Raw genomic sequence first — 25,156 nt, forward strand, 5'->3', positions numbered from 1 at the left:
CTCCTGGCGCCTCTTAAGAACCAGATGATCAGGTCGTGCTTCCCTAAGGACTTACCGTCGACTGCGTCGTGGTGTGCTACTATGGCGGCAACGTACACCTTCAAGGTGGAAGGGGACAGCCTCTCTTCCAACCTCTCCTGCAGGAAGGAAAGCACTGATCTGACTGCGCATCTCTGGGGGTCTTCGTGTCGGGAAGAACACCACTTAGCGAACAGATGCCACTTAGGTCTTCCGTGTGCCGTCCAGGGGCCAGACATGGAGATTCCAGAGGTCTGGGCGTGGGTGCCAGAGGGTGCCCTGTCCCTGAGAAAGAAGGTCCTTCCTCAGGGGAATTCGCCAGGGGGGAGCTGTCGCGAGGAGCGTGAGGTCTGAGAACCATGTCTGGGTAGGCCAGTAGGGTGCTACCAGGATGACCTGCTCCTCGTCCTCCCTGACCTTGCACAGGGTCTGTGCAAGCAGGCTCACTGGGGGAAACGCATATTTGCGTAGGCCAGGGGGCCAGCTGTGTGCCAGCGCGTCTATGCCGAGGGGAGCCTCGGTGAGGGCGTACCAGAGCGGGCAGTGGGAGGATTCTTGGGAGGCGAACAGATCCACCTGTGCCTGTCCGAATCGACTCCAAATCAGCTGGACCACCTGAGGGTGGAGTCTCCACTCTCCCCTGAAGGTAACCTGCCGTGACAGCGCGTCTGCTGTAGTGTTGAGGTTGCCCAGAATGTGAGTGGCTCGCAGCGACTTGAAGTGCTGCTGACTCCAGAGGAGGAGACAGCGGGCGAGTTGTGACATACAACGAGAGTGCAGACCGCCTTGGCGGTTGACATATGCTACTGTTGCCGTGTTGACATGTGCTTACCCTAGATCAACGGCCGGAACCTCCGCAGGGTGAGCAGAATTGACAACAACTCGAGGGAGTTGATGTGCCAATGCAGTCGCGGGCCCGTCCAGAGGCCGGCGGCTGTGTGCCTGTTGCAAACAGTGCCCCAGCCCATTTTGGAGGCGTCTGTCATGACCACGACGTGCCTGGAGACCAGTTCTAAAGGAACACCTGCCCGTAGAAATGAGAGGTCGGTCCAAGGGCTGAGAAGACGGTGACAGATGTCCCGTGGCGCCATGCCCATCTCGGGACTTGAGTCTGGAGCCAGTGCTGAAGCGGTCTCATATGCATCAACCCGAGCGGGGAGGCCACCGCCGAGGACGCCATATGCCCCAGGAGCCTCTGAAAAAGTTTCAGTGGAACCGCTGTTTTCTGTTTGAACGCCTTCAAACAGGCCAGCACTGACTGGGTGCGCTCGTTTGTATGGCGCGTGTCAAGGAGACTGAGTCCAACTCCAAACCGAGAAAAGAGATGCTCTGAATCGGGAGGAGCTTGCTCTTTTCCAAGTTGACCTGAAGTCCTAGTCGGCTGAGGTGTGATAGCACCAGGTCCCTGTGTGCGCACAACATGTCTCGAGAGTGAGCTAGGATTGGCCAGTCGTCGAGATAGTTGAGAATGCGAATGCCCACCTCCCTTAACGGGGCAAGGGCAGCCTCTGCGATCTTCGTAAAGACACGAGGAGACAGGGACAGGCCGAAAGGGAGGACTTTGTACTGATACGCCTGACCCTCGAATGCAAACCGTAGGAAGGGTCTGTGTCGAGGAAGGATCGAGATGTGAAAGTACGCATCCTTCAGGTCTACCGCCACGAACCAATCTTGATGCCGGACGTTCGCCAGAATGCGTTTTTGCATCAGCATCTTGAACGGGAGTCTGTGTAAAGCCCGGTTCAGTACTCACAGGTCCAAGATTGGCCGCAATCCACCGTCTTTTTTCGGTACGATGAAGTAGGGGCTGTAAAACCCTTTCTTCGTCTTGGCTGGAGGGACAGGTTCTATTGCGCCCTTCCGTAGGAGGGTAGCGATCTCCACGCGCAAGGTGGCAGCGTTTTCGCTCTTGATGAAGGTGAAGTGAATACCACTGAACCTGGGCGGGCGCCTGGTAAACTGAATCGCGTAGACGAGTCGGACGGTCCGGATCAGCCATCGCGACGGATTGGAAAGCGCGAGCCACGCATCCAAGTTCCGTGCAAGGGGGACCAAGGGGACAACGTCGTCGAGCATACCGGCAGGTGGGGCTTTGCGGTGGGGCGGAGCTCGAGGTGCCACACCACGTCGTGGCCATGCTGAGTCTAGGGACATCGAAGCACTTACCCCGCTCCTTGTGACCACCCCCGGAACAGTCTGGGACCGGGGAGGAAGAGGCCTGTCCTCGTAACCCGTGGAGACTGCCACACCGGGGGCGGCTGTGTGCCACAGCTGGGCGCTCAGGGGCGGAAAGGCCACCGCTGGAGCGCCAATTCTGCAAGAAAAAACCCGTGGACGGTAGTCGTGGTGACGACCGTACACAACGGGTATGTGACCCAGGGAGGAAGGAAGCCGCTCTTTTGCTGAACTGTTGGGTACCACAGCCACTTGGGCATGCGACGAAATCAAACAAAAAGGCAACAAAAGATTTTCTGCCTGGCCCTCCACCGGGGGATTGAGTGGACTTTCTACCAGCTCCACATGAGTGGGTTCCCTCGTCCCTGGGTCACCCGTCTCAGGGGCACTTTAAGGACCTCCGTGGGTTCTTAGGCGCCGGCTGTGAGACGGGTGGCGTCTGCTTCCTGCGGTGGGCTCCACGCCAGGGCCAGGCCGAAGGGGTGGGCTGCGGCAGAGCCGGTGCAGTCACCGCAGGGGGACGCCCTTGGCGACGAGCAGATGAAGTGCGGGATCTTGAGCCGCACCGGGGCAGGATGTGCCGGATTGCCTCCGTCTGCTGCTTCACCGCCGAGAACTGCTGGGCAAAGTCCTCGATGGTGTCGACGAATAGGCCCACCTGGGAAATGGGTGCAGCAAGGAACCGTGTCTTGTCGGCCTCACCCATCTCGACCAGGTTGAGCCAAAGGTGGTGCTCCTGGACCACTAGTGTGGCCATCGTCCACCCGAGAGACTGCACTGTAACCTTTGTCGCTCGGAGAGCGAGGTCGGTCGCCGTGCTCAGTTCCTGGATCAAATCTGGGGCGGAACTACCCTCGTGCAGTTCTTTCAACGCCTTGGCTTGGTGGACCTGCAGGAGAGCCATGGCGTGCAGGGCAGAGGCGGCTTGTCCAGCAGCGCTGAAGGCTTTAGCCATCAGGGACGACGTGAGCCTACAGGGCTTGGACGGGAGCTTAGGGTGTCCGCACCAGGTGGCGGCGCTCTGCGGGCATAGGTGCACCGCGAGCGCCTTATCCACTGGGGGAATCGCCATATGGCCGGCGAACTCATCCGGAAGCCCGACTGGGGCAGACGAGCGTGCTGGGGAATGGGAGGTCCGCGGGGTGATGCCCAGCGGAGACGATCCCATTGGGGTCCCCAAATCGCCCCCAGTGCTAGCCGCGCTGGCCTCATACCCATAGGTAGAAGGACCGAGGCGGGGAGCCGCTGGGGTGGCTTGCTTTCTTACAAAAGCAAGCCGCGACCGCAACGTTGCCATGGTCATGTTCTCGCAGTAAGAACATGAACCATCCACAAACGCTGCCTCCGTGTGGGTCGTGCCCAGACACGAAAGACAGTGATCATGACCATCCGAAGTTGAGAGATAACGACTGCAACCAGGAATAACACACAATCGGAAAGGCATCTTTAAAAAGACGCTCCGTGTGTGCCGCTCTTTTAGAGAAATATATACACTTTCAGAAAATATTCTCTCTTGTTTTTCTGCCGAAGCGACCAGGGGCGTTCTCTGCAGTGCACCAGTGCAGAGGAGGGAGAAGCCTCTGAAATGCGCCGTCAGATCCAGCAGAGGTGAATGAACAGTAATATTCAGCTCAATGAGCATGACCGTTCGGCTCCGAAGAGAAAATCTGAATGAGTGGTTGCATACCAGCTCCTTTTATACCCGTATGTCCGGGGGAGTGGCATGCAAATACCACTCGGCAATATTCATTGGCCTTTTATCAAAGACCAGAGGTGTCTCAGGCTCCCAAGAGTGACCCCTAGTGTCACTACATCGACACAACGTCGAGTGAGTGACAGATAGGGAACAGAATGTAACAGAACGCAGGTGTGTGAAATGTGTTTTTAAAAGCTGAACTGTTTAATTTGATGAAGTTTCTTAAAAATGCAGTGCTCATGGTGTGAGAATTGGCTATAAATGCATCTTCTTTACAGCACAGCCATACAAATAATTAACGGTAAAACAAATATTAGAAAAATAAATCTAGATACACTAGTCAACCTCACAAATGTAGACCCTAAAGAAAACATTTGTTAGTCTTCCTAAAAAACAAAGCTTGAGAGAAAGTCCATCCTTCAGCAGGTCAATAATTACAGACTAAAAGCAGAATCGAAATCATAGTAGCACATGAACAAAAAAATTCATACAATGAGCGAGTCAAAGCCTGATTTCAATCCAACTGAGAGTCTGCGGCACTATTTGAAAATTGCAGTGGACAGGTGTCAACCAAGTAACTGGAACAATCTGAAACAAATTTGCCTGAATGAGCCAAAATCACATCTGAACTGAGTGCAAAGCTGGAATATTCTTGACCTTAAAGACTTCACGTTGTCATTGCTCCAAAGTTGTAAAAGATGATTCTACAAAATGGTAAAATATGGGCATGGAATACTGATCACAAACTGAACTGAAGCTAATCACCAGCATATCTTTTCTTTTGCCCGCTGGTCCCCAGCATGGAATGTAGGTGTGCTAGTGTTCCCGCCAAGCTTTTTAACTAGCTTAAGCCAGGTTCACACTGTGCGATTTTGGCCACGATTTTGCCGTCTGAGACAAATTTCAAGGAACATAAAAGATTTGTCTTGTAGTATTGGAAAACCAGCAGTCTTTGATCACTTAGAGTTACTTGTTCATCAATGGCCAATTAACTGGCGATGAATCTTAGCCTCCTATGACAGCCAGATGAGATAAAACAACCAGTCAGCATTGTCAAACGGGGCAACTGGGACAAAAGTTTCGACTACAATGTGTATCGTACTGTCTGACATAATGTTGTACAGTGTGCCATGGCTTTTACCAAAGATCTCACTTGGATGTCCTACAATCTGACTAGCAACAATAGTAATGGACCGTAAAAATACAGTGTGCACCTGGCTTTAACCAACAAGACCATGCTAAACCATAATCACCAGAAAGATCATGTTGGTTGACAATTTTTGATGGTGAACAGCATGGACCAGCTAAACCAGCAAACCAACCCTATCTGTTTTTTTTTTTTGTTTTTTTTTCAGAATACTCTCTAACGCAAAGTCACATTACAAAAATGTATTTCAAATACAAGTGCTTTGAAATCCAAATAACAGAACAAAATCAACACAAGGTTTGTAATTCAGTGCAAGGGCATTGGAAAGAAGGGTCTAAAAAAAAAAAAAAACCAGCAGTACATTGAGGTTTGTTGTGATGAATATCTACTACTCACTATGATGCTGGTGTGTCTTCAGTTTGAGTTTTAACAGGGCAGCGGGAGGGTGGGTCTGGTGGTCGAGTGGGAGGCCGGCAGATGGAACTCTTCTCCGAGAAAGATTGTCCTTTTAGCCTCTGGCCCTCTCCTGTTACATACACACAAACACACCTGTTACAAACAGTTTAACTGTCTGATTCATTGCATCATGAACACTGTCTGCATGTGTGTCTATCAGAAGGGAATGCTGACTTCTTTGTTGTACTCTGTTAATCATCCATACTTCAGATGCCATGTTGCATTATTACATCCCAGGAATCAATCATTTCAACTAAGTTTTATAATATACTTGTGGAGGTATTTCTATAAAATGGTATGCCAGACGTTCAGCAATATGCTCTGATCAAGTTAAGGCACTTAATTTAATTATAACTTGATTATTTACACAATGGTATGAACATTGACAGGAGGGAAATAAATAAAGTAACAGGATACCTAACAGAAGGGAACATAACAGGATGGAAATAAAGAGCTACACTGCAAAACCATTATTTTCCTAATCTGTATTTCTGTCTTGTTTTTCAGTCAAAATATCAAAACATCCTTAAAATAAGACTTATTTACTTGAGAAATAAAATGACAAAATATATTAAGCCTTGACAATGGGTTAAGACAAATAAACTTCATTCAAAGGGAAAGCTGTTTATTTCTCTTACCCCATTGGTAAATACATTTTTTTCTTGTTTTAAGCAAAAACCTCGCAAAATGTTATTATTTTCCCTGAAAACAAGACTTTATTTTAAGTCACTTTGCATTTTAAGTAAATGTGTCTTGTTTTAAAGGTGAAGTATGTAACTTTTTTGATGTCAAAATACGTTCTACTATTCCAGTTTATTGTTCACTGAGAACTATAAGTAAGCCACTCGTGGGTTTACCTCCCCCAAAAGTATAAACACTGAGCCTCCCAGGCATTATCAAAACATTGAAGTTTATATTTTGAGCAACCCGCTCAGCTCCACCCATACCTTTCTAGCTTAACCTATAGCATGACTTTGGGGCGTGGCTACTTGTAGTAAGCTGTTCAGCCGTGAAAATATGAACATCCATGGTAGACGTGTTACAGAGGAAAAGAAATTTAGCTTCCCCAAAATTCGAAGACTTGCTAAAAGACACAGAGACAGAGAACGGAGCAAAATCAGAGTGAACATTGGCATCGAATTTACAAGGTGTAGGACTTTGAGGGAATTTTTGGGGTTCAATGGAGATGAGTTGCTTCTCGACAAGTAAACTACACTCAAGGTATTGCCACACAAGTTAGCTCATTACTGTCGAGCTCCAGATAAATTCGTAAGATACTCTGAATATGTATCGTTACACTTATTAGTTACCAGAAGAACCATCTTACCTCATGTGGTGGATTCCCCGCACAACCAGCTGCTGTTCAATCCGGCGATTTTATCGGACGACCCGATTCCTCTGCTACGCTTTCTCTCTGGTGTGTATATGTTATAGTGGTCTGGTTAATTACGGCGTTAAACGTTTATCAACTTTTATTTAGTATGGCCTATTTGTTCATAGGGAATCAGAGAGTGCGAAAGGGCTTGATGAGTCTAAGGGGTGCAAATGTTTGAAAACATACTTTATTTTTGTAATTCCGTTTGGTGCCATTAGTACCGCAGAAATTACATACTTCACTTTTAAGGATGTTTAGATATTTTAACTGGAAAACAATACAAAAACACTAAGCATTGCCTCTTTTATAATTGCAATGTAAATGTAGCTATTGCTCAGCAGGGATCGAAAGTTAGCTTATACAAGGCTGTCAACGTGAACCTAATTTTTATATTTTTGAGATTTTGATATACTGATTTCTATAATTAGCCTAATCTACTTAAAGGTTTTAAAGAGAAACAAACCAATACCACAAAACAGAAACTACAGAATTCATGAAATCTATTGCTCATGTCATGTTGTTGTTTTCCCACCAATTATGATGTAACTTCCAGGAGGATGATGTGATAAATGAGCTGGCTTTTGTTTAGGCATGTCCCGATACCATTTTTGGAGAACGAGTACAAGTACCGATACTTTCTTTTTGGTACTCGCCGATACAGAGACCGATACCTGTTTTTTTTTTTTTTTATTCCATATCAACTATTTATTTCAATTTTATCATCAAAATGGTGTTTAAATAAATGAATTCATTAAAATGAAAGTATAATAATAAATTTTTAAACATGATATTGTACTATTTTATACAATTATGTGATTTTATACAGAACCTCACAGCACAATCCAAAATACAACATTGGGGTTATTTTTGTCAAATAAAGTGCTGCATAACAGAGCATCACAGATGTGAGATATTGCTTAAATATAATACAATTACTATTGATTTATAAGTAGCATTATTATTTGTAGTATTACAGTGAATGTTGCAAAACTACACAGTAGTGATCTATTTCTGTCATACTTTTTCACTTAATTAAATTGAGCTTTTATTTTGGCGGAGGTTTTATTTGGAAGTGTTTCTGTGTGTTGTTATGACCAAAGAGCTCTGATGTAATGACGGTAGCTTCTCACTCTGGAAAAGCTGGTCGCTACGTGTCTCGGAGTGATTAGAAAACCGCAAAAGTCTGCTATTTAATTAAATAAATATGTAGTCTGTATATGACTCATGCTAAAAAGTGAGTCAGCGCTCTGTTCGCTGTCATCTGCTACAAAGCGTGCGATGCTCATGATGGTGTTTTCTGTGTATGAGCCAAGGATCTCTAAAGGTATGAGCACAATTGTAAGCACAACACTGTCTCCACACATTCACAAACACACATTTAAAGCACAGCACATGCAAACTACATATTTATCTCAATAAATCGCAGCTTTTGCTGTTAAATCATTCATTTGTGTCCTGAATGTTTACGTAATGACATTCGTACATCAGATGGTATTGGTTTTTGGTACCGAAGCATTTTTACGAGCACGTGTACAAGTACATGAGCGTGGTATTGAACCCGATTCCGATACCAGTATCGGTATCAGGACATCCATACTTTTGTTAGTTAAAGGGATTTTACAAGAGTCTAACGGGATGGAAAATGAAATTGAGGACTCAGTTTCCTATAAAATGGTTACCAATTTAAACAATATTCCAAAGAAAACATGTTTTGTTTCAAATATTTTGGTTAGAGAAAGGAAAAAAGGAAGAAACTGAAAATTCTTTCTAAATAAATTGCAATACATTTTTAATGTTGTAAGTATTGCATAGCACCCGGGAACACCCAGGGCAACAATATCAACATCTGCTCAAAAAAATGTAGTGAAATTATTGATAATACACCCATTCAATTAATTGTGAGAAAGTAAAACTAACAAATATGGATTACAAATATGATTTATACATTTAAAAATTGTTAGTTTAATATTGCATCCAATATATAGAGACATTTATAATAGGGAATGTACTGCAAAACAGGAATGACCCCTTTCTTCACATGACACTGGTTGATGTAAAGTTTGATCATGTGTGTTGTTTGTTTACCGCTTATCACTTTGGGCTGTGGCCTCCTCCCCTGGAAAGACTGAGCTCGGTTCACTGTTGCTCCTGATTCCCCATTGGTTGTCACCATGGCATCTGACCTTTGACTATCCTGTATCCTAACTTCTAGCTTGGCAACATCACTATCCAAGGGGCGGGAAGCAGGTTTGGGGAGACCTGGCCTCCAAGATGTCGGTGAGGAGAGAGGGACTGATGGAGGAGAGACGGAAGGAGGTGCCAATTTCGTTCTTTGATGTGGAACCGGACTGGTGATGCTGACATCTCCCTTGGGTTCCCCATCGTTGTGGGTGGCACCGTTTTGCTCTCGCCCTGTGAAGCACAGAGTCAATGAATTCTGGCAGCTGAGATAAAACACTACTAAACTCATAACGTCTGGAAGGTCAGAAAAACATTTGTAACTGTTCACCCCTGAATATTCCCCTTGAGGAAAGATTTTATCAAGGGTGCCATTAAAATGTAAAATGTCCTGTTCCTGTAGTTTTGGCTTGTAAAGGACTTTGATAATTCCGATAAATAAATAAAGAGAACAGCTCGCCAGGCACAATACGAGAAATACAAGGCTATAAAGATTCTACAAAAATTGCAACTAGCCAAAAACAAACTGAGTAAGTCATTTTGCGGAAATAGCTTCTACACAATCAGACAGCATAATGGGAGCTTTAAATTTGAAGAAAGTTGTCTGTAGATGTGATGAAATGCTTTTAACCAAACAGTGGTTGTTATGAGCTGGGTCAAAGTCCACCTTTACTAAGATTTGAATGTTGTTGTTTTTTTTTATCTTTATAAACAAATAACTTTTTTGATACCTGGAATGAGCTTTTTTGTGTGTGAAATAAAAACTGTGCATTTAGCCTATAGCTTTGATAAGAGATAAACTATGGGTATAATTTCTGTTACTCCAGACTGTAATGGCCTCCCCAATGGCCTCCTTCTTATGCAGAGCAAGGTCTCTCTTACTGTCTGCTTAGTGAACTGAGGAAAAATGTCTTCACTTTCTTGTTTTCCAGTAAAAACATCTAAAATCCTTAAAAAAAAAAAAAATATATATATATATATATATATATATATATATATATATATATATATATTTTAAGTCTTTAGTTAATCTTGTTTTTCCAATTTAGTGAGGCAAGAAAAAGTATTTGCCCTATTAGATAAAAATAATAAACTTAATTCAAAGGGAAAACAACCTTCATCTTACCCTTCTGGCAAATTGTATAAACCTTAGAAAATTTCCCTCAAAATAAGACTTCATGTCATTTTGCTTCTCAAGTAAAATTATTGTTTATGGATGTTTTGATATTTTAATTGGACGAGACAAAAATAATAATTAGAATCTGATCTGTCTATCTGATATTGAAACAGACATAACATGGGTATGCATGAAATACAAACTGATTTACACTAGTTTGAATCTGATTTAGTGTGAACTGATGAAACTGAAAGGGATCACAAAAGGGTTGCTGTGATCATGTGAGAACCAAGGACATAAGTGAAGACAGCTGTGTCTGTGTGTGTATGAGGGAAAGAACATTGCGCCACCTGTTGATTTTGAGTGGATCTTAGTTTGTAACTGATTTGTAAACTTGGCCCCATGTATGTGTGTATGTGTCTGAATGTGAACCTCTGCCAAAATGTTAATGTGTTTGTGTATTCATGCAAATGTGTTCATATCCAGTTTAGTTTGCTCACACACAGCTGGGTGTTTTAACTGATGCTGTGGGTAAGATTTATAGATTTAGACTGCCACTACTACTACTACAACAACCACACCCACACACACACACACACAATCCCACCACCATCTCTTTTAACAAACAGGCAACAATCAGTTATGATCTTTTCAGATGAATTTGACTGAATAAATGCAACAGAAGGAAATTTTATTCCACTGATCTGAACAAGCAAATAGAGGATCTAGCATTCTTTAATGAGCCAAATCTCATGAATAAACAAATGAACCAGAAAGTCATATTAATGAATTAATGCATGGATTAATTTTTGATTAAGAGGGAAAAGAAAAGCTGAGGTGTTAATAATGAAAATAGCCTATTAGAGGAAAGAAGTCCAAAAGCCAATTCAAAACAGACTGAGAGAGACTCATAAACACATGCAGGTATTAGCTCTCAAACACACTGGGTAGCACACATAGGACACACACAATGGCATACCAACACTCATACAAACACATAAAAAAATAAAAGTATGCACGCATGTGCGCACGCATATACATACACATGCAGACCCATAGGTACTGATGCACACACACTTGGTGCAGAGGGGCAGGTAGTCGTTTAGTTTTCATGCTCTAGTGAATGTACTGTAGCTTGACTGTTGTTAAACACTACATAACACGACTTACAATGAGGGGAAGCCACATGTCAAAGAACAAACATTTATCAAGGCAGACATGCATGCACATTAGGGCTGAAACGATTAGTTGACGTTATCGACAACGTCAACAATAAAAAATTGTCGACAAAAATTTTCATTGTCAAGAGCGAGCGAGAGGCGCACTGCAGCTCGAGTGCATGATTGAGGAGAGGAAGGATTACACAGCTCAGTCCAGATGCACTCTAAACTTTCCAAACAGCTTCAGATGATGTAGATTGCAAAGTATGAGGGAACTATAATGCAAAAAACAAAACAAAATAAATACAGAAGCACTCTCGTTTTGGAATAAGCGGAGCTGAAGCTCTTTAAAGGAAACACCCCGGCGTTACATCTTTAATGCAGTTATATTTAATGCATTATAGATTTATTAAAGTTCAAATAATAAGGAAGCAGAACATGTAAATAACTACAAACTCCGAAATTGGCATTTCTCTGTGCAGTCAGTGCCTCTTCTATGAGTTGCACGAATGTCCCAATCTAAGGGGGAGATTGAAACTGCACCCGGCTGATGCACACTCTGTCGCGGGGACGCTCATCCCTCAAGCGCGCACATTTAATGCAGCTATTTTTATCTGAGAATGTTGAATATAATATTAATATTTTAAAATCTCTAAAAATCCTTTTAAAAAAAGATGAATTCACCTGAGAAGCAGCATTTAAGATATTTAAACTTGCTTTTAGAGAATAGATCTTGAATATAAGTATATTTTGTCTTTACTGCACTCAAAGAAGTATAACCAAGTGAAAAAACACACTTATATACAAAATACACTTATATTTAAGATACATTCTCTTAAAGCAAGTCTAAATATCTTATATGTTGCTTCTTAAGTAAATGTATCTTTTTTTAAAGTTTTTTTAGATAATGTAAATGGAAAACAAGACAAAAACTCTTGATTACAATATAATTATTTTGCAGTGACATTTTTAATGAATATACCTTAATAAAAAAAAATAAAGTTTTTTTCTTTGTAATTCAATGGATGTCATTTAGAGGTATTTTTAAAAGATGATTTTGTCCTCTTTATTGTTAGTAAGCACGTTTAATACAATCGGCTAAGAGCTAATGATTAATCGTTGCAATAATCACCAAATAGTCGAATAATCGCTCTAATAATCGTTAATCGATTATCAAAATAATCGTTATTTGCAGCCCTAATACGCATACACACACCATGATACTGCTGATTTAATCAGTGAATGTACAATGTGCATAAAAAAGCTCCTAAGCTGGCATGATTTAGTAAAGTGTGTGTGAGTGTGACAGGGAGATCAGGGAGGTTTGTTGCATTCTCCTCATTTAGAGAAAAGCTCTTAAAGAGAAACAGATCCAGTCCGTGGTCTCTTCCAGAACATATGAAACCTGATCAACTGTTATGTGTGTGTGCTTGCTAAGACGTCAGTTGTTTGGGTGGGTGTATTGTATGTTAGCCCTTAGCGCAAGACCAGGTTTTGCAAAAAAAAATAGGTAAAAGCAAAAAGGCAACATGGAAAGGACTGAAGGCAGAAAAATTAAAAAATATTGATTGATCAAGATAAAAAAAACAAAAAACATAGATATATCTGGATAACATAATACAGCATGTTTTAAATCAGCTGTAAGGGGTCTTATTTAGGCACTGTAGATCTTTATAAAAAAGTATGGCTCAGAATTTATCCAAACTTTCAGCTTTCATTGTCATATATGACAAATATAAAAGCACTGATCACCGGTAAGGCAAAAAAATTGAATAAATGATGATGAGATGATGATGACGATGATGATGATGATGACGATGTCTATGAAGACGAAGGATATTTACTCTCAAATGCTGGAGGCTGAAGTGTGGGGTAAAGACGGGGTGGGCGTTTTGAGATTGTGATTGGCTGCCGTCTCCGTGGCGCAACCCTTGGAGGCGGGATAGGAGGTGGTGTGGTTTCTTCTGGAGGACCCTTGAAGATCTGACAATATCAAACAGAGACGCCATTACTTACAAAGAAATCTGACATTATCAAACTACGTTAAGACCACTAAAAAGTGACAAAACATTAAGGAATACTTCACCCAAATATATTTATATCATCATTTACTAATTTCAATGAATAATAACTTAAATATCAGTCATCATTTTCTCATTCCAGTAAATAATAACTTAAATATCAGTCTGATATTTATCATTTACTCATTTCAGTGAATAGTAACTTAAATATTGGTCTGATATGTATCATTTACTAATTTCAGTGAAGAATAAATAAGATATCGTCATAATTTAATAATTTAAGTGAATAGTAACTTAAAAATCGGTCTGATATTTATCATTTACTAATTTCAGTGAATAGTAACTAGTACTTAGCCCGATTCCCAATGGCAATTATAAATGTGGCAATTATAAATGTGGCAACTGTGCACAGTGTAACAATATTTTCAAAACCAATCATTGTGTCATCACTTGTACCTCGACACATGTGATTTATTTGATTCATTGCCCTTGTAGTCTTGGGTATGTGGGAGAAACATCTAGACAACTCAAACAACGTATTAGAACATAAAAGTTAAATTAGACACAAGGACATAAATTATCCAGTAGCGGTACATTTGAATCATTTTAATCATGATGTGTCAACGCTGCGTTTTTTTGGTATTGAGAGGGTGAAGGTGCCAGCTAGAGGTGGCAATATTGACCTTATTCTACAGAGACGTGAAGTGTTTTAGATTTACACTCTCCAATCGCTAGCTCTTATGGGTCTTAATGATGATTCCGTTTAATGTTATGTTGTAATGCTGATATTGTGACTGTGTTTTATATGCAAGAGCATGTATAATATTACACTGTATGTAGATTTGTTATGTTAAGCAAAGGTAATTTACATTGTATATTTATTAATTCTTGACATAACTTGATAGTATTTTGTAGATTTGGAATACTTAGGTGAAATGTATGACATTTTTATTGTGTATTTTATTATTGTATTCTTTCCTTTTATGGGGGAACTGGAGATAATACTAGGAGGCTATTTTTTCTGATCGTTTTCTAATGGCAGGAATTTTGTTTTGAATGTCCACTATGAGGATAATAATACTCTTAGCTCTGTTAATTGTCTTATGGTATAGAGGTTAGGTTATCACTTTCTTTTTTTTTTCTGTATGTCATTGGCCATGACTTGTCATAACAGATTCTCATCAGGTCGAATGACCGAAACATTGCATTAATACATTTATACACAGATTGCAAGCAACAGCAGTGTGCGGGATTCATTCCTTTGGTTATTCTCTTAATCAATTTTTCCTACGCACCTGCTCACAGGATTTATCAGGTGTTGCGGTAGCACTTCGTTTTTTGACAGTGAATAGTAACTAAAATACCGGCCATTTTAGTGAACAATAACCTATATCGGTCATCATTTACTCATTTCAGTGAATAACAGCTTATATAAGTCAAACACATTTCAGTGAATAGTGACTTAAATTCTTTTTTTTATATTTATAATTTACACATATAAGTAAATAGTAACTTAAATCTTGGTTATCATTTACTAATTTCAGTGAATAATAGCTTGTATCGGTCATCATTTACTTATTTTAGTGAACAGTAACTTAGATACAGGTCATTTTTAGTCAATAATAGCTTACATCATTCATCATTTACTCATTTTATTGAATAGTAATTTAAATCTTGTTCATCGTTTACTTATTTCAGTGAATAATATCTTAAAAATCAGTTTGTTGCTCACAAAAGCAAACATATGGATTCAGAAGACTCATATAGCGCACAAGTCATATGGACCACTTTTATTATATTTCTTTGGTCCTTTTGCATCCTTTTTGAAGCTGAAATGCTCCAGTTCCCATTAATTGTGATTGCATGGAAAAGAGCAACCAGTACATTCTTTAAAATTTCTCCTTTTGTGTTCCATCGAAGAAAGACAGTCTTATGGGTTTTGAAAAAACATGAGGGTGAGTAAATAGTAACAGAATGCTAATTTTTGGGTGAACTATTACTTTAAATTGTCTTTCAAACAATCACAAAGCATTTCTATGTGTATTTTGTCCAAACAACAATTTTGCTTCTCATTTCAAACTCATTTTGCCTATATAATAATTACAGATGAACTGTTTCATGATCAGTTAGAGAGCGGCAAATCTTACCTTGCTGTAGCCCTCGATGAGGATCTCCATGACGATATTCTGGAACTTTATATCCAACATGGCCGCTACTGTCTCCTCTTCTGCTCTCATGAGAGTGGGGCCAAATATTACACCCATATTTGACACCGTCATCAGATTTTCACTGCTTTGGCTGCACACACTAAAAACAAAAAAGGGCAGTGGTTAAAGAGAGTCATGAGCTCACAGAACTGTGTCCTTGAGCAAGACATGTAACCTCAGGCTGCTCAAGGGGGACTGTCTTAAGTGGACTGTAAGTAGAAGTCGACTGATAATGGATTTTGCTGATGTGAATACGAATTTTATTTTATTGAATGCTGGTCCACAACATGGGATGCTGGTGTGCTGGTTTCAACAAAACTAGCTTAAATCAGCAAGACTCATCAAGCTACGCTTTGCTGGTAAAAAATAAATAAAATAAAAAATGCCTGGTTTAGCTGGCCTTTCTAACAGGGTAATGTGGGGAAAAAAAGTAGATTTCCTTAGATTCTCTCTGTCAATGTTGTTATTCAGCGTTAATTGAAAGTATGAGACTCTGTGCTGGCCGTAGTCACAACAAACACCCATAAGAAATCAGTGATTGTTTTTATGTCAGCTCTAGAGGTCATACTCTAGAACCCTCCTTCAGCACCCAAAAACAATCTGCCATTATTTGCATTCATTTTTGCAGATACTGATTTACCAAAAGCTGTTATCAGCTAACATTCGGTTAACATTTGATTGGAAGTTGATGATCAAAAATGTCTGCTAAATGGCTACTTACTAAATCATGTGCTGATCCATTCTTGTTTGCAACTAAAACATTTGCATCTTAATTCATTTCAAATTATTTTACATTCAGACTAACTTTAATTTTCCTTTAAGGCTAAAATATGCTTCGGTTATTCAGGTGCCATTTCTTAAATTCCGTCATCAGCACAGCCAATGGAGACTGAGTATCACAAAGTCATAGTGTGCATACATAGAGAATACTTTGAAAGGCTAGAACACGTGGAAAAACAAAGAATAACCCAGCCTTTAGTATACATGCTTCCAAGTTTGTGACTTTGAACTAGTGTCTGAACATGCTGTGTGAGAATGCTAGCACACACTTACACACACACACACACACACACACACACACACACACACACAAAATGACATGTGGGTCTATAGATTTATTGTCAGGTTTCTCAGAACACAAAGCTTTCACATGAACCAAAACACAGCTCAAATATACTGCATAATTATAAAGGTACACTCAAGAGAGTGGGTACCAGTTAGAAAACCACAGTTTGAGTGTGTGTTACCTGACCAGGTGTTTGATTAGCAGTTCCAGCATCTCTCTATTCCGCTCTGGAAGTTTGTAAACAAGAGAGTGGACCGCCCCTAATCGATAATCCAGATTCTCAGACTCTGAAAATTCACACACACACACACACACACACACACACACTAAATATACATAATTCTCATAATGAGTCAACATAAATGCTGTGTCAGTCGTTTCATTTGAAACGAGTTGCACCCACCCGGTCATGCCTCATTTTACCTGCTCTGACTCCCATTCCATTGTGCCAAATGAAAAGTGCAGGGTAAAGGCAGTACCAAGCAGACAGTACATGTCAGTGCACTGCACCACCTAATTTAAGACTTAGAGTTTTTAAAGCTAACAGAGCCGTTTGCTTGTGTTAGCAAGCTAGTGGTTTCTAGAGGTGTTTGCTTTTTTTTCATGTGGCATCTTATGACTGTTTGCTGAGCGTCTTATAACATGTCTAAAGTTAACTTGTAAAATCCTAAAAGGATCAGCACAGACATTTATAGTGAAGCCTGGGATAAACAAAACTTCATCTGAGAAAACAGCCTCAGGCTAAACTTACTGGAGTACTTTATGGAAGTTCAGTGAAGGGGAAACCACACGTGTACTTGTGAACTCTACATAGCAATTTTAAGAGTCGCGGGCCACTTCAAGTTTGAGAGTCAAACAAAGGCACTAATTGTATTCTATGGGATAGTTTACACAAAAATTACAATTCCGTCATGATTAACTGACCCTGTTGTTGTTCCAAATCTGAATGACTTTTTTTTTTCCATGAAACACAAAAGAAGATGCCAGGCCACATTCACACTAAAACATTTTTGTTTGAAAACTAGAGCTGTCAAAATTAATGTGTTAACGCATGTGATTAATTAAAAAAATGTAACATGTTAATTTTTCTTAATCGCGATTAACGCTGTGGAAATGTTCTTCATTCGGGGAGACAATGAAGCAGGTTCAAGGTCAATTGACAGTTTCTTTTCACACACACACAACGGTAATCGTCGTTATAAACAAACAAGTCAATAAATGTGGCACACTCCCAGATGTTACACTGTCCTCTCTCTGATGCTCTGGCGTGCCTTTTAAGTCTCCCTCCGCCATCACTATAATGAGAGACAGGTGTTAGGGATAATTAGGAGCCAGGTGACGAGCCTTTACCGCTCTCTCCCGCAGACCGACACATGACCACGCCCCCATGCTACATGCCCCCACCGCTGACTCAAGCCAGGGCAACATCCGGCCTGCCTACTACCCTTCCATTTCTGGAGAGAAAGTCAGCCACAACCATCTGCGCCCCTGGTCTGTGGATCACCTTGAACTTAAAGGGCTGGAGAACCAGATACCAACGGGTGATCCGCGCGTTAGTATCCTTCATGCGGTGGAGCCACTGCAGAGGTGCGTGCTCAGAACAGAGGGTGAAGGCCCGCCCCAGCTGGTAGTAGCGGAGGGTCAGAACAGCCCACTTAATCGCAAGACACTCCTTCTCGATGGTACTATATTTTGTCTCCCTGAAGGAGAGCTTGCGACTAATAAATAGCACTGGCCGTTCCTCCCCACCACCTCCTGCGAGAGCACCGCACCCAGATGCGTCAGCCTGCAAAATAAAGGGGAGAGAGAAATGAGGTGCATGTAAAAGCGGCCCCCACACAGTGCAGACTTTACCTTAACGAAGGCCTGTTGGCACGACTCTGTCCACTGGACCGGATCGGGAGCCCCCTTTTTAGTAAGGTCAGTCAGCAGGCTGGTGACATCAGAATAACTAAGCACAAACCTTCGGTAGTAGCCAGCCAGCCCCAAAAACTGCCTTACCCCCTTTTTGTTCTTGGGTGCCAAGCAGGCTGCGATCGCTGCGGTTTTGTCAACCTGTGGACGCACCTGCCCGTGACCCAAGTGGAACCCCAGATACCAAACTTCCACCCGCCCAATTGCACATTTCTTCGGGTTGGCCGTGAGTCCCGCCTGTCTCAGCGCTCTCAGGACAGCCCTCAGATGTTGCATATGCCGCTGCCAATCATTACTGTAAATGATGATGTCGTCTAGATATGCGGCGGCATATGCCGTGTGCGGTCTGAGGATCTTGTCCATAAGGAGCTGAAACATAGCCGGGGCACCGAACAAACTGAACAGAAGAGTCACAAATTGGTGTAATCCGAATGGTGTGGAAAAAGCGGTCTTTTCTCGGGACATTGGAGTTAAAGGAATCTGCCAAGTCCAAAATTGAGCCGCATTCAACTGATCGAGTAACTCGTCAATTCGCAGCACTGAATAAACGTCAAATTTGGACACCGCGTTCACTTTCCGGTAGTCAACACAGAAGCGGACCAAGCCGTCGCTCTTCGGTAATAGAACTACTGGGCTGGCCCAATCACTGTGCGACTCTTGTATTACACCCATTTCGAGCATTGCCTCTAATTCTTCCTGAACAACCTTTTTCTTGTGTTCAGGAAGACGATAGGGACGGCTACGAACCACCACCCCCGGGGTGGTCGCGATATGGTGCTCTATGAGGTTCGTGCGACCGTGTAAGGGTGAAAACATATCCGCGAATTCCGCTTGCAACCTGGCAATATCTGTAAGCTGTGACAGTGAGAGGTGGTCTCCACAAGGGACCAGGGTGAATGAACTTGATTTGGGAGATACCTCCGGCCCGAGCTCCACCCTCTCCGGAACTACCGTCTCCAAGGCTACAGGTACTGCCTTCCTCCATGGTTTGAGGAGGTTGAGGAGGTAGATTTAACGTGCCCCTCCCCTATCCGTTTGCCTAACCTCATAATCGAGATCTCTGACTCACCAAGTGGCAAGGACCCTTTGAGAACACATGACAAGTAATTTGGAACTCGAGGTGGGCAGCAATACAAGCAGTTTATCTCCCTGTGCAATTTCCCGTAGTTGAGTGCCCCGTTGTACAGTCGGCGTTGACGTTCTTGCGCTTGGAGCAAATTCTCCTGTGTTACCTGCCCCAAAGTGTGGAGTTTTGCTCTAAGGTCAAGAACGTATTGAATTTGATTTTTACTATTTGAAGGTCCTTCCTCACAAGCTTCCCATATGACGTCAAGCACGCAGCACGGCCGGCGCCCATACAGTAGCTCAAATGGGGAAAACCCGGTGGATGCTTGCGGGACCTCTCGTACTGCAAACAGCAGGGGTTCGAGCCACTTATCCCAGTTTATAGCATCTTTGTGTACAAACTTACGAATCATGATTTTTAAGGTCTTATTAAATCATTCGACCAACCCGTCCGTTTGCAGGTGATAAACGCTGGTGCGAATCGATTTAATACCTAATAATTCATATAGTTTGCGACGTATACGTGACATGAATGTTGTGCCTTGATCAGTGAGGATTTCCTTTGGAATCCCCACTCAGGAGATAATTCTGAAGAGTGCCTCTGCAACACTACGTGCTGAGATGTTGCATAGAGGCACTGCTTCCGGATATCACGTTGCATAGTCCACCAGAACTAATATAAAGCGATGACCACGTGCAGTCCGTTCTAATGGCCCAACGAGATCCATGGCAATTCTCTCGAAGGGGATTGCACAATGGCGCTTTTGGGGTGGCCGGTGGATTTACCAACTGACATTCACGGCACGGCGCACACCACTTGCGAACATCCCCATGAATGAAAAGAAACTGGCCAAAAGATACGGTTCAAAGACTTTTCATGACCTAAGTGGCCAGCCATTGGATTATAGTGAGCCACCTGGAAAAGTGTTTCCTGACAGCTCTTTGGTACTAACAGCTGAGTTGTATTCTCTTTGGTTTGAGTGTCCTGTGTCACTCGATACAACCGCTCTTTGATAATAGAAAAGTATGGGTATGTGAGCGCAACACCGGGCTGGAGCTGTTGACCATCAATTACTTTCACTTGGTCAAAGGCGTGCTTGAGGGACTTGTCACGTGACTGCTCCAGAGGGAAATCCCCCTCAGGGCAGCCCCTGAGAACAGGAATTCCATCGTCTGCATCATCTTGAAACGGAGCCGACATTGAAGGCCCAAGCACCGCCTCATCAGCCATCGTATCGCACATCACACCCCGCGCCACTATTTTACAGGACCCATCCACACACATTACCCTCAATAGATTTTTAAAGCCGGGCCAATTGGTTCCCAGAATTAGTGGATGGGTGAGGCGGGGATTAACCACAGCTTCGACTCTATCCCTTTCCACCCTGATTCATATCTCAATGGTAACCACCGGATTCTTGTGAATGTCACCATGCACACACCTCACCCTCAGCAGTTTATTTTTATCCAATGCCTCGCCTTGCACCAAGCGTTGGTGGATTGAGGTTTGAGAACAACCTGTATCCACCAAAGCTTGATGTGTATCCCCTTTTACTCTTACCGGTATCCGATACGCCCCTGCTCGATCGGGGGCAGCCTGTGGAGTGTCGGGAATCCGGACCAGTGTCGCCACCTCCATTACTGGACACTGCTCCTGGCTGTGTCCGGTTTCCCTGCAGCTCCAGCAGACCGGCCCAGGTCTTCCTTCTGCACTCGTGGGGGCGGTCTCACCAACCTGAGGAGGCGGAAATGGGTGGGAGTGAGGGGCACGGGGGGAGGGGAGGGAACATGAGGCACAGTGGGTAGAGAGAGAGAGAAGAGAGAGAAGAAACTGCTTTGTTGCCTCCTGGGAACGCCGCCAGCTGGACGGCTTCCTCCAACGATGGGTAGTGGCACTGGACCCACTCGGACATGCCTCAGGGAAGTTGAGAGACGAACTGCTCCAGTACCACCAGATCGACGACTTCCATGACGCCGTGGGTTCCCCCACCAGCAGCCATTTCCGGCAGGCGTCACGGAGTTGCTGCGCAAAAGCGAATGGGCGGCTGTCCTTCCCGAAGCACAAAGAGCGGAAAAGCTGTCGACTCTGCTCCGGGGTCCAACTGACCCGTTGCTGGATGGCATTTCTCAGGTGGCTGTAATCTAGGAGGCTGATGGCGGGAAGTTGTTGTGCCACCAGCTGCACCTCCCCGGAGAGCAGGGGCAACAGGCGGGCCGCCCACTGATCGGGAGGCCACTTCCAAACCTCTGCGGTCTTTTCAAAGAGGTCGAGGAAGGCCTCCGGATCGTCGTTTGGCCCCATCTTTGTCAGGGCCACCGGTGGAACAGGCTCCAAGGAGGTCGCAGTGCCAACCCCCACCCTGGCGATCAAGCTCCTCTGCTTGTGCCTGGAGCAGGACTTGAAAGCGTTGTTCCTGCTCCTGGCATTATAAACAAACAAGTCAATAAATGTGGCTCTGGCTGTTGTGCTTTAGGTTACTCTCTCCCCTCTCTGATGCTCACTGTAATGAGAGACAGGTGTTAGAGATAATTATGAGCCAGGTGACGAGCCTTACCGCTCTCTCCCGCAGACCGACACATGACCACGCCCCCCATGCTACAAACGCATTTTGAATTGGTGCTATTTAGTGCATTTCTATCTTTATACTGTGGAAGGCTTTTTTGGAAAAATGTTAATAAAGCATTATATTGTTACATATTTTTTGTTTTCTTTCCTAAGAAGGAAATAAATGCATTTTGACAGGAAAATAAGTATTTTTAGAATCAAATTTCAGCACTTTCAAAATTTGCGATTAATCGTAATTAACTACAAAAAATTATGAAATTATGAAATTGAAAAATTGAATAGAATGACAGCACTGTTGAAAAAATGTTCACTATTCATGGTGTTCGGAAACTAAAAAAATGTTTTCAAACTTTTTCAAACGGATTAGTGTGGACGTGGCCTTAGGTAGAATGTTGGCCGCAGTCGCAATTCACCATAATTGTATGGAAAAAGATGCAATAAAAGTGAACACCAGCTGAGGCTAACATTCAGCCAAACATCTCCTTTTGTGTTCCACGGAGGGGAAAAAACACAAAAACAGGTTTGTAATAAAATGAAAGTGTATAAATTAATGGAATTTCATTTTAGGTGAACTATCAATTTAATATATGAATAATAATTCACATCCAAATATACAATATTTACAATACGATAGACTGAGAGTTTACTTGGGCCAAATGAGTAATGCGCATTAAAGCGAGCCGTAATCCCTCGGCAGGTGTAGCTTCACCTCTGTGCAGCGTTCTATTTGTTGTGTGTATTCCGAGCGCAGGTGCGCAGACAAGCTATAATAATCAAAGCTGCTTTAATGGTTTCTAATCTTGTTCTAGAAAGGATTACAACACAGCACTACTGAAGGAAAACACTCAAAACTGGCCGCATACGTACTCATGCAGACACAACAGCACAACCAAAACATAAACAGACATGCACACACACACACACACACACACACACACACACACACACACACACACACAGATGACTGAAACCTGAGATCAGAAAATAATGTAAAAGCACTGCTATAAAACAGAGAGTTAATAATCTAATTTCCAATTGGATGAGCCCCGTATACCTGTGCAGATTTTATTTTAACCCTAAAAAGAATGTGCACCCTGGTATCCAGTTTCCAGTTTTTTTTAATACAATAAGTAACATGGCAGCATTTTTTGAGAAGGCAGCTGATCTCAAGGTAAATGTTCATATTTTTTCAATGTTATTTTCATGAGTTGTACAAGCAGTAAATTTAAAGTAAAAGCAATGTTTTAGATAAAAACATGAAAAAGTATTATTTAGGCCCTAATGTGTTGGAAAATAGAATTAATTAATTTAATAATAACCCCTTTATGTTGGTTGGCAACTGCAAACAGCCTATAGTTATACTAATGAACTAAGACAGACTTATTCTGATTCTTAAATGTAACTTGTTATTGAGCATTGATGTCTTCAATCATATTTTACCCTCTATACAGTGCATCCGGAAAGTATTCAGAGCGCTTCAATTTTTCCACATTTTGTTATGTTACAGCCTTATTCCAAAATGAATTAAATTCATTATTTTCCTCAAAATTCTACAAACAATACCCCATAATGACAACATGAAAGAAGTTTGTTTGAAATCTTTGCAAATGTATTAAAAAAAAAATAACAAAATAAAAAAATAAAAATCACATGTACATAAATATTCACAGCCTTTGCCATGACACTCAAAATTGAGCTCAGGTGCATCCTGTTTCCACTGATCATCCTTCAGATGTTTCTACAACTTGAATGGAGTCCACCTGTGGTAAATTCAGTTGATTGGACATGATTTGGAAAGGCACACACCTGTCTATATAAGGTCCCACAGTTAACAGTGCATGTCAGAGCACAAACCAAGCCATGAAGTCCAAGGAATTGTCTGTAGACCTCCGAGACAGGATTGTATCGAGGCACAGATATGGGGAAGGGTACAGAAAAATTTCTGCAGCATTGAAGGTCACAATGAGCACAGCTGCCTCCATCATCCGTAAATGGAAGAAGTTTGGAACCACCAGGACTCTTCCTAGAGGTGGCCGCCCAGCCAAACTGAGCGATCGGGGGAGAAGGGCCTTAGTCAGGGAGGTGACCAAGAACCCGATGGTCACTCTGACAGAGCTCCAGCATTTCTCTGTGGAGAGAGGAGAACCTTCCAGAAGAACAACCATCTCTGCAGCACTCCACCAATCAGGCCTGTATGATAGAGTGGCCATACGGAAGCCACTCCTCAGTAAAAGGCACATGACAGCCCACCTGGAGTTTGCCAAAAGGCACCTGAAGGACTCTCAGAACATGAGAAACAAAGATTGAACTCTTTGGCCTGAATGGCAAGCGTCATGTCTGGAGGAAACCTGGCACCGCTCATCACCTGGCCAATACCACCCCTACAGTGAAGCATGGTGGTGGCAGCATCATGCTGTGGGGATGTTTTTCAGCGGCAGGAACTGGGAGACTAGTCAGGATCGAGAAAAAGATGAATGCAGCAATGTACAGAGACATCCTTGATTAAAAACCTGCTCCAGAGCGCTCTGGACCTCAGACTGGTGCGAAGGTTCATCTTCCAACAGGACAATGACCCTAAGCACACAGCCAAGATAACAAAGGAGTGGCTACGGGACAACTCTGTGAATGTCCTTGAGTGGCCCAGCCAGAGCCCAGACTTGAACCCGATTGAACATCTCTGGAGAGATCTGAAAATGGCTGTGCACCGATGCTCCCCATCCAACCTGATGGAGCTTGAGAGGTCCTGCAAAGAAGAATGGGAGAAACTGCCCAAAAATAGGTGTGCCAAGCTTGTAGCATCATACTCAAAAAGACTTGAGGCTGTAATTGGTGCCAAAGGTGCTTCAACAAAGTATTGAGCAAAGGCTGTGAATACTTATGTACATATGATTTTTTTTTTCGTTTTTTATTTTTAATAAATTTGCAAAGATTTCAAACAAACTTCTTTCATGTTGTCATTATGGGGTATTGTTTGTAGAATTTTGAGGAAAATAAT

General features: G+C 42.7%; 1 protein-coding gene across 3 annotated transcripts in view; it reads right to left on the reverse strand.

The window, feature by feature from the left end:
• ophn1 (oligophrenin 1) overlaps nt 1-25,156 on the reverse strand; it is a 70,853-nt gene that overhangs the window by 9,110 nt on the left and 36,587 nt on the right. For all 3 annotated transcript variants that reach the window (XM_051660455.1, XM_051660470.1, XM_051660460.1), the window contains 5 exons: nt 16,798-16,903; nt 15,491-15,650; nt 13,167-13,305; nt 8,953-9,279; nt 5,433-5,562 (listed from right to left, as the gene is read on the reverse strand). In XM_051660455.1, the coding sequence (XP_051516415.1) occupies nt 5,433-5,562; nt 8,953-9,279; nt 13,167-13,305; nt 15,491-15,650; nt 16,798-16,903 (862 nt within the window). The remainder of the gene's footprint in view (nt 1-5,432; nt 5,563-8,952; nt 9,280-13,166; nt 13,306-15,490; nt 15,651-16,797; nt 16,904-25,156) is intronic.

Source organism: Myxocyprinus asiaticus, chromosome 3, assembly GCF_019703515.2.
Source record: "Myxocyprinus asiaticus isolate MX2 ecotype Aquarium Trade chromosome 3, UBuf_Myxa_2, whole genome shotgun sequence".
In the NCBI taxonomy this organism is placed as follows: Eukaryota; Metazoa; Chordata; class Actinopteri; order Cypriniformes; family Catostomidae; genus Myxocyprinus; species Myxocyprinus asiaticus.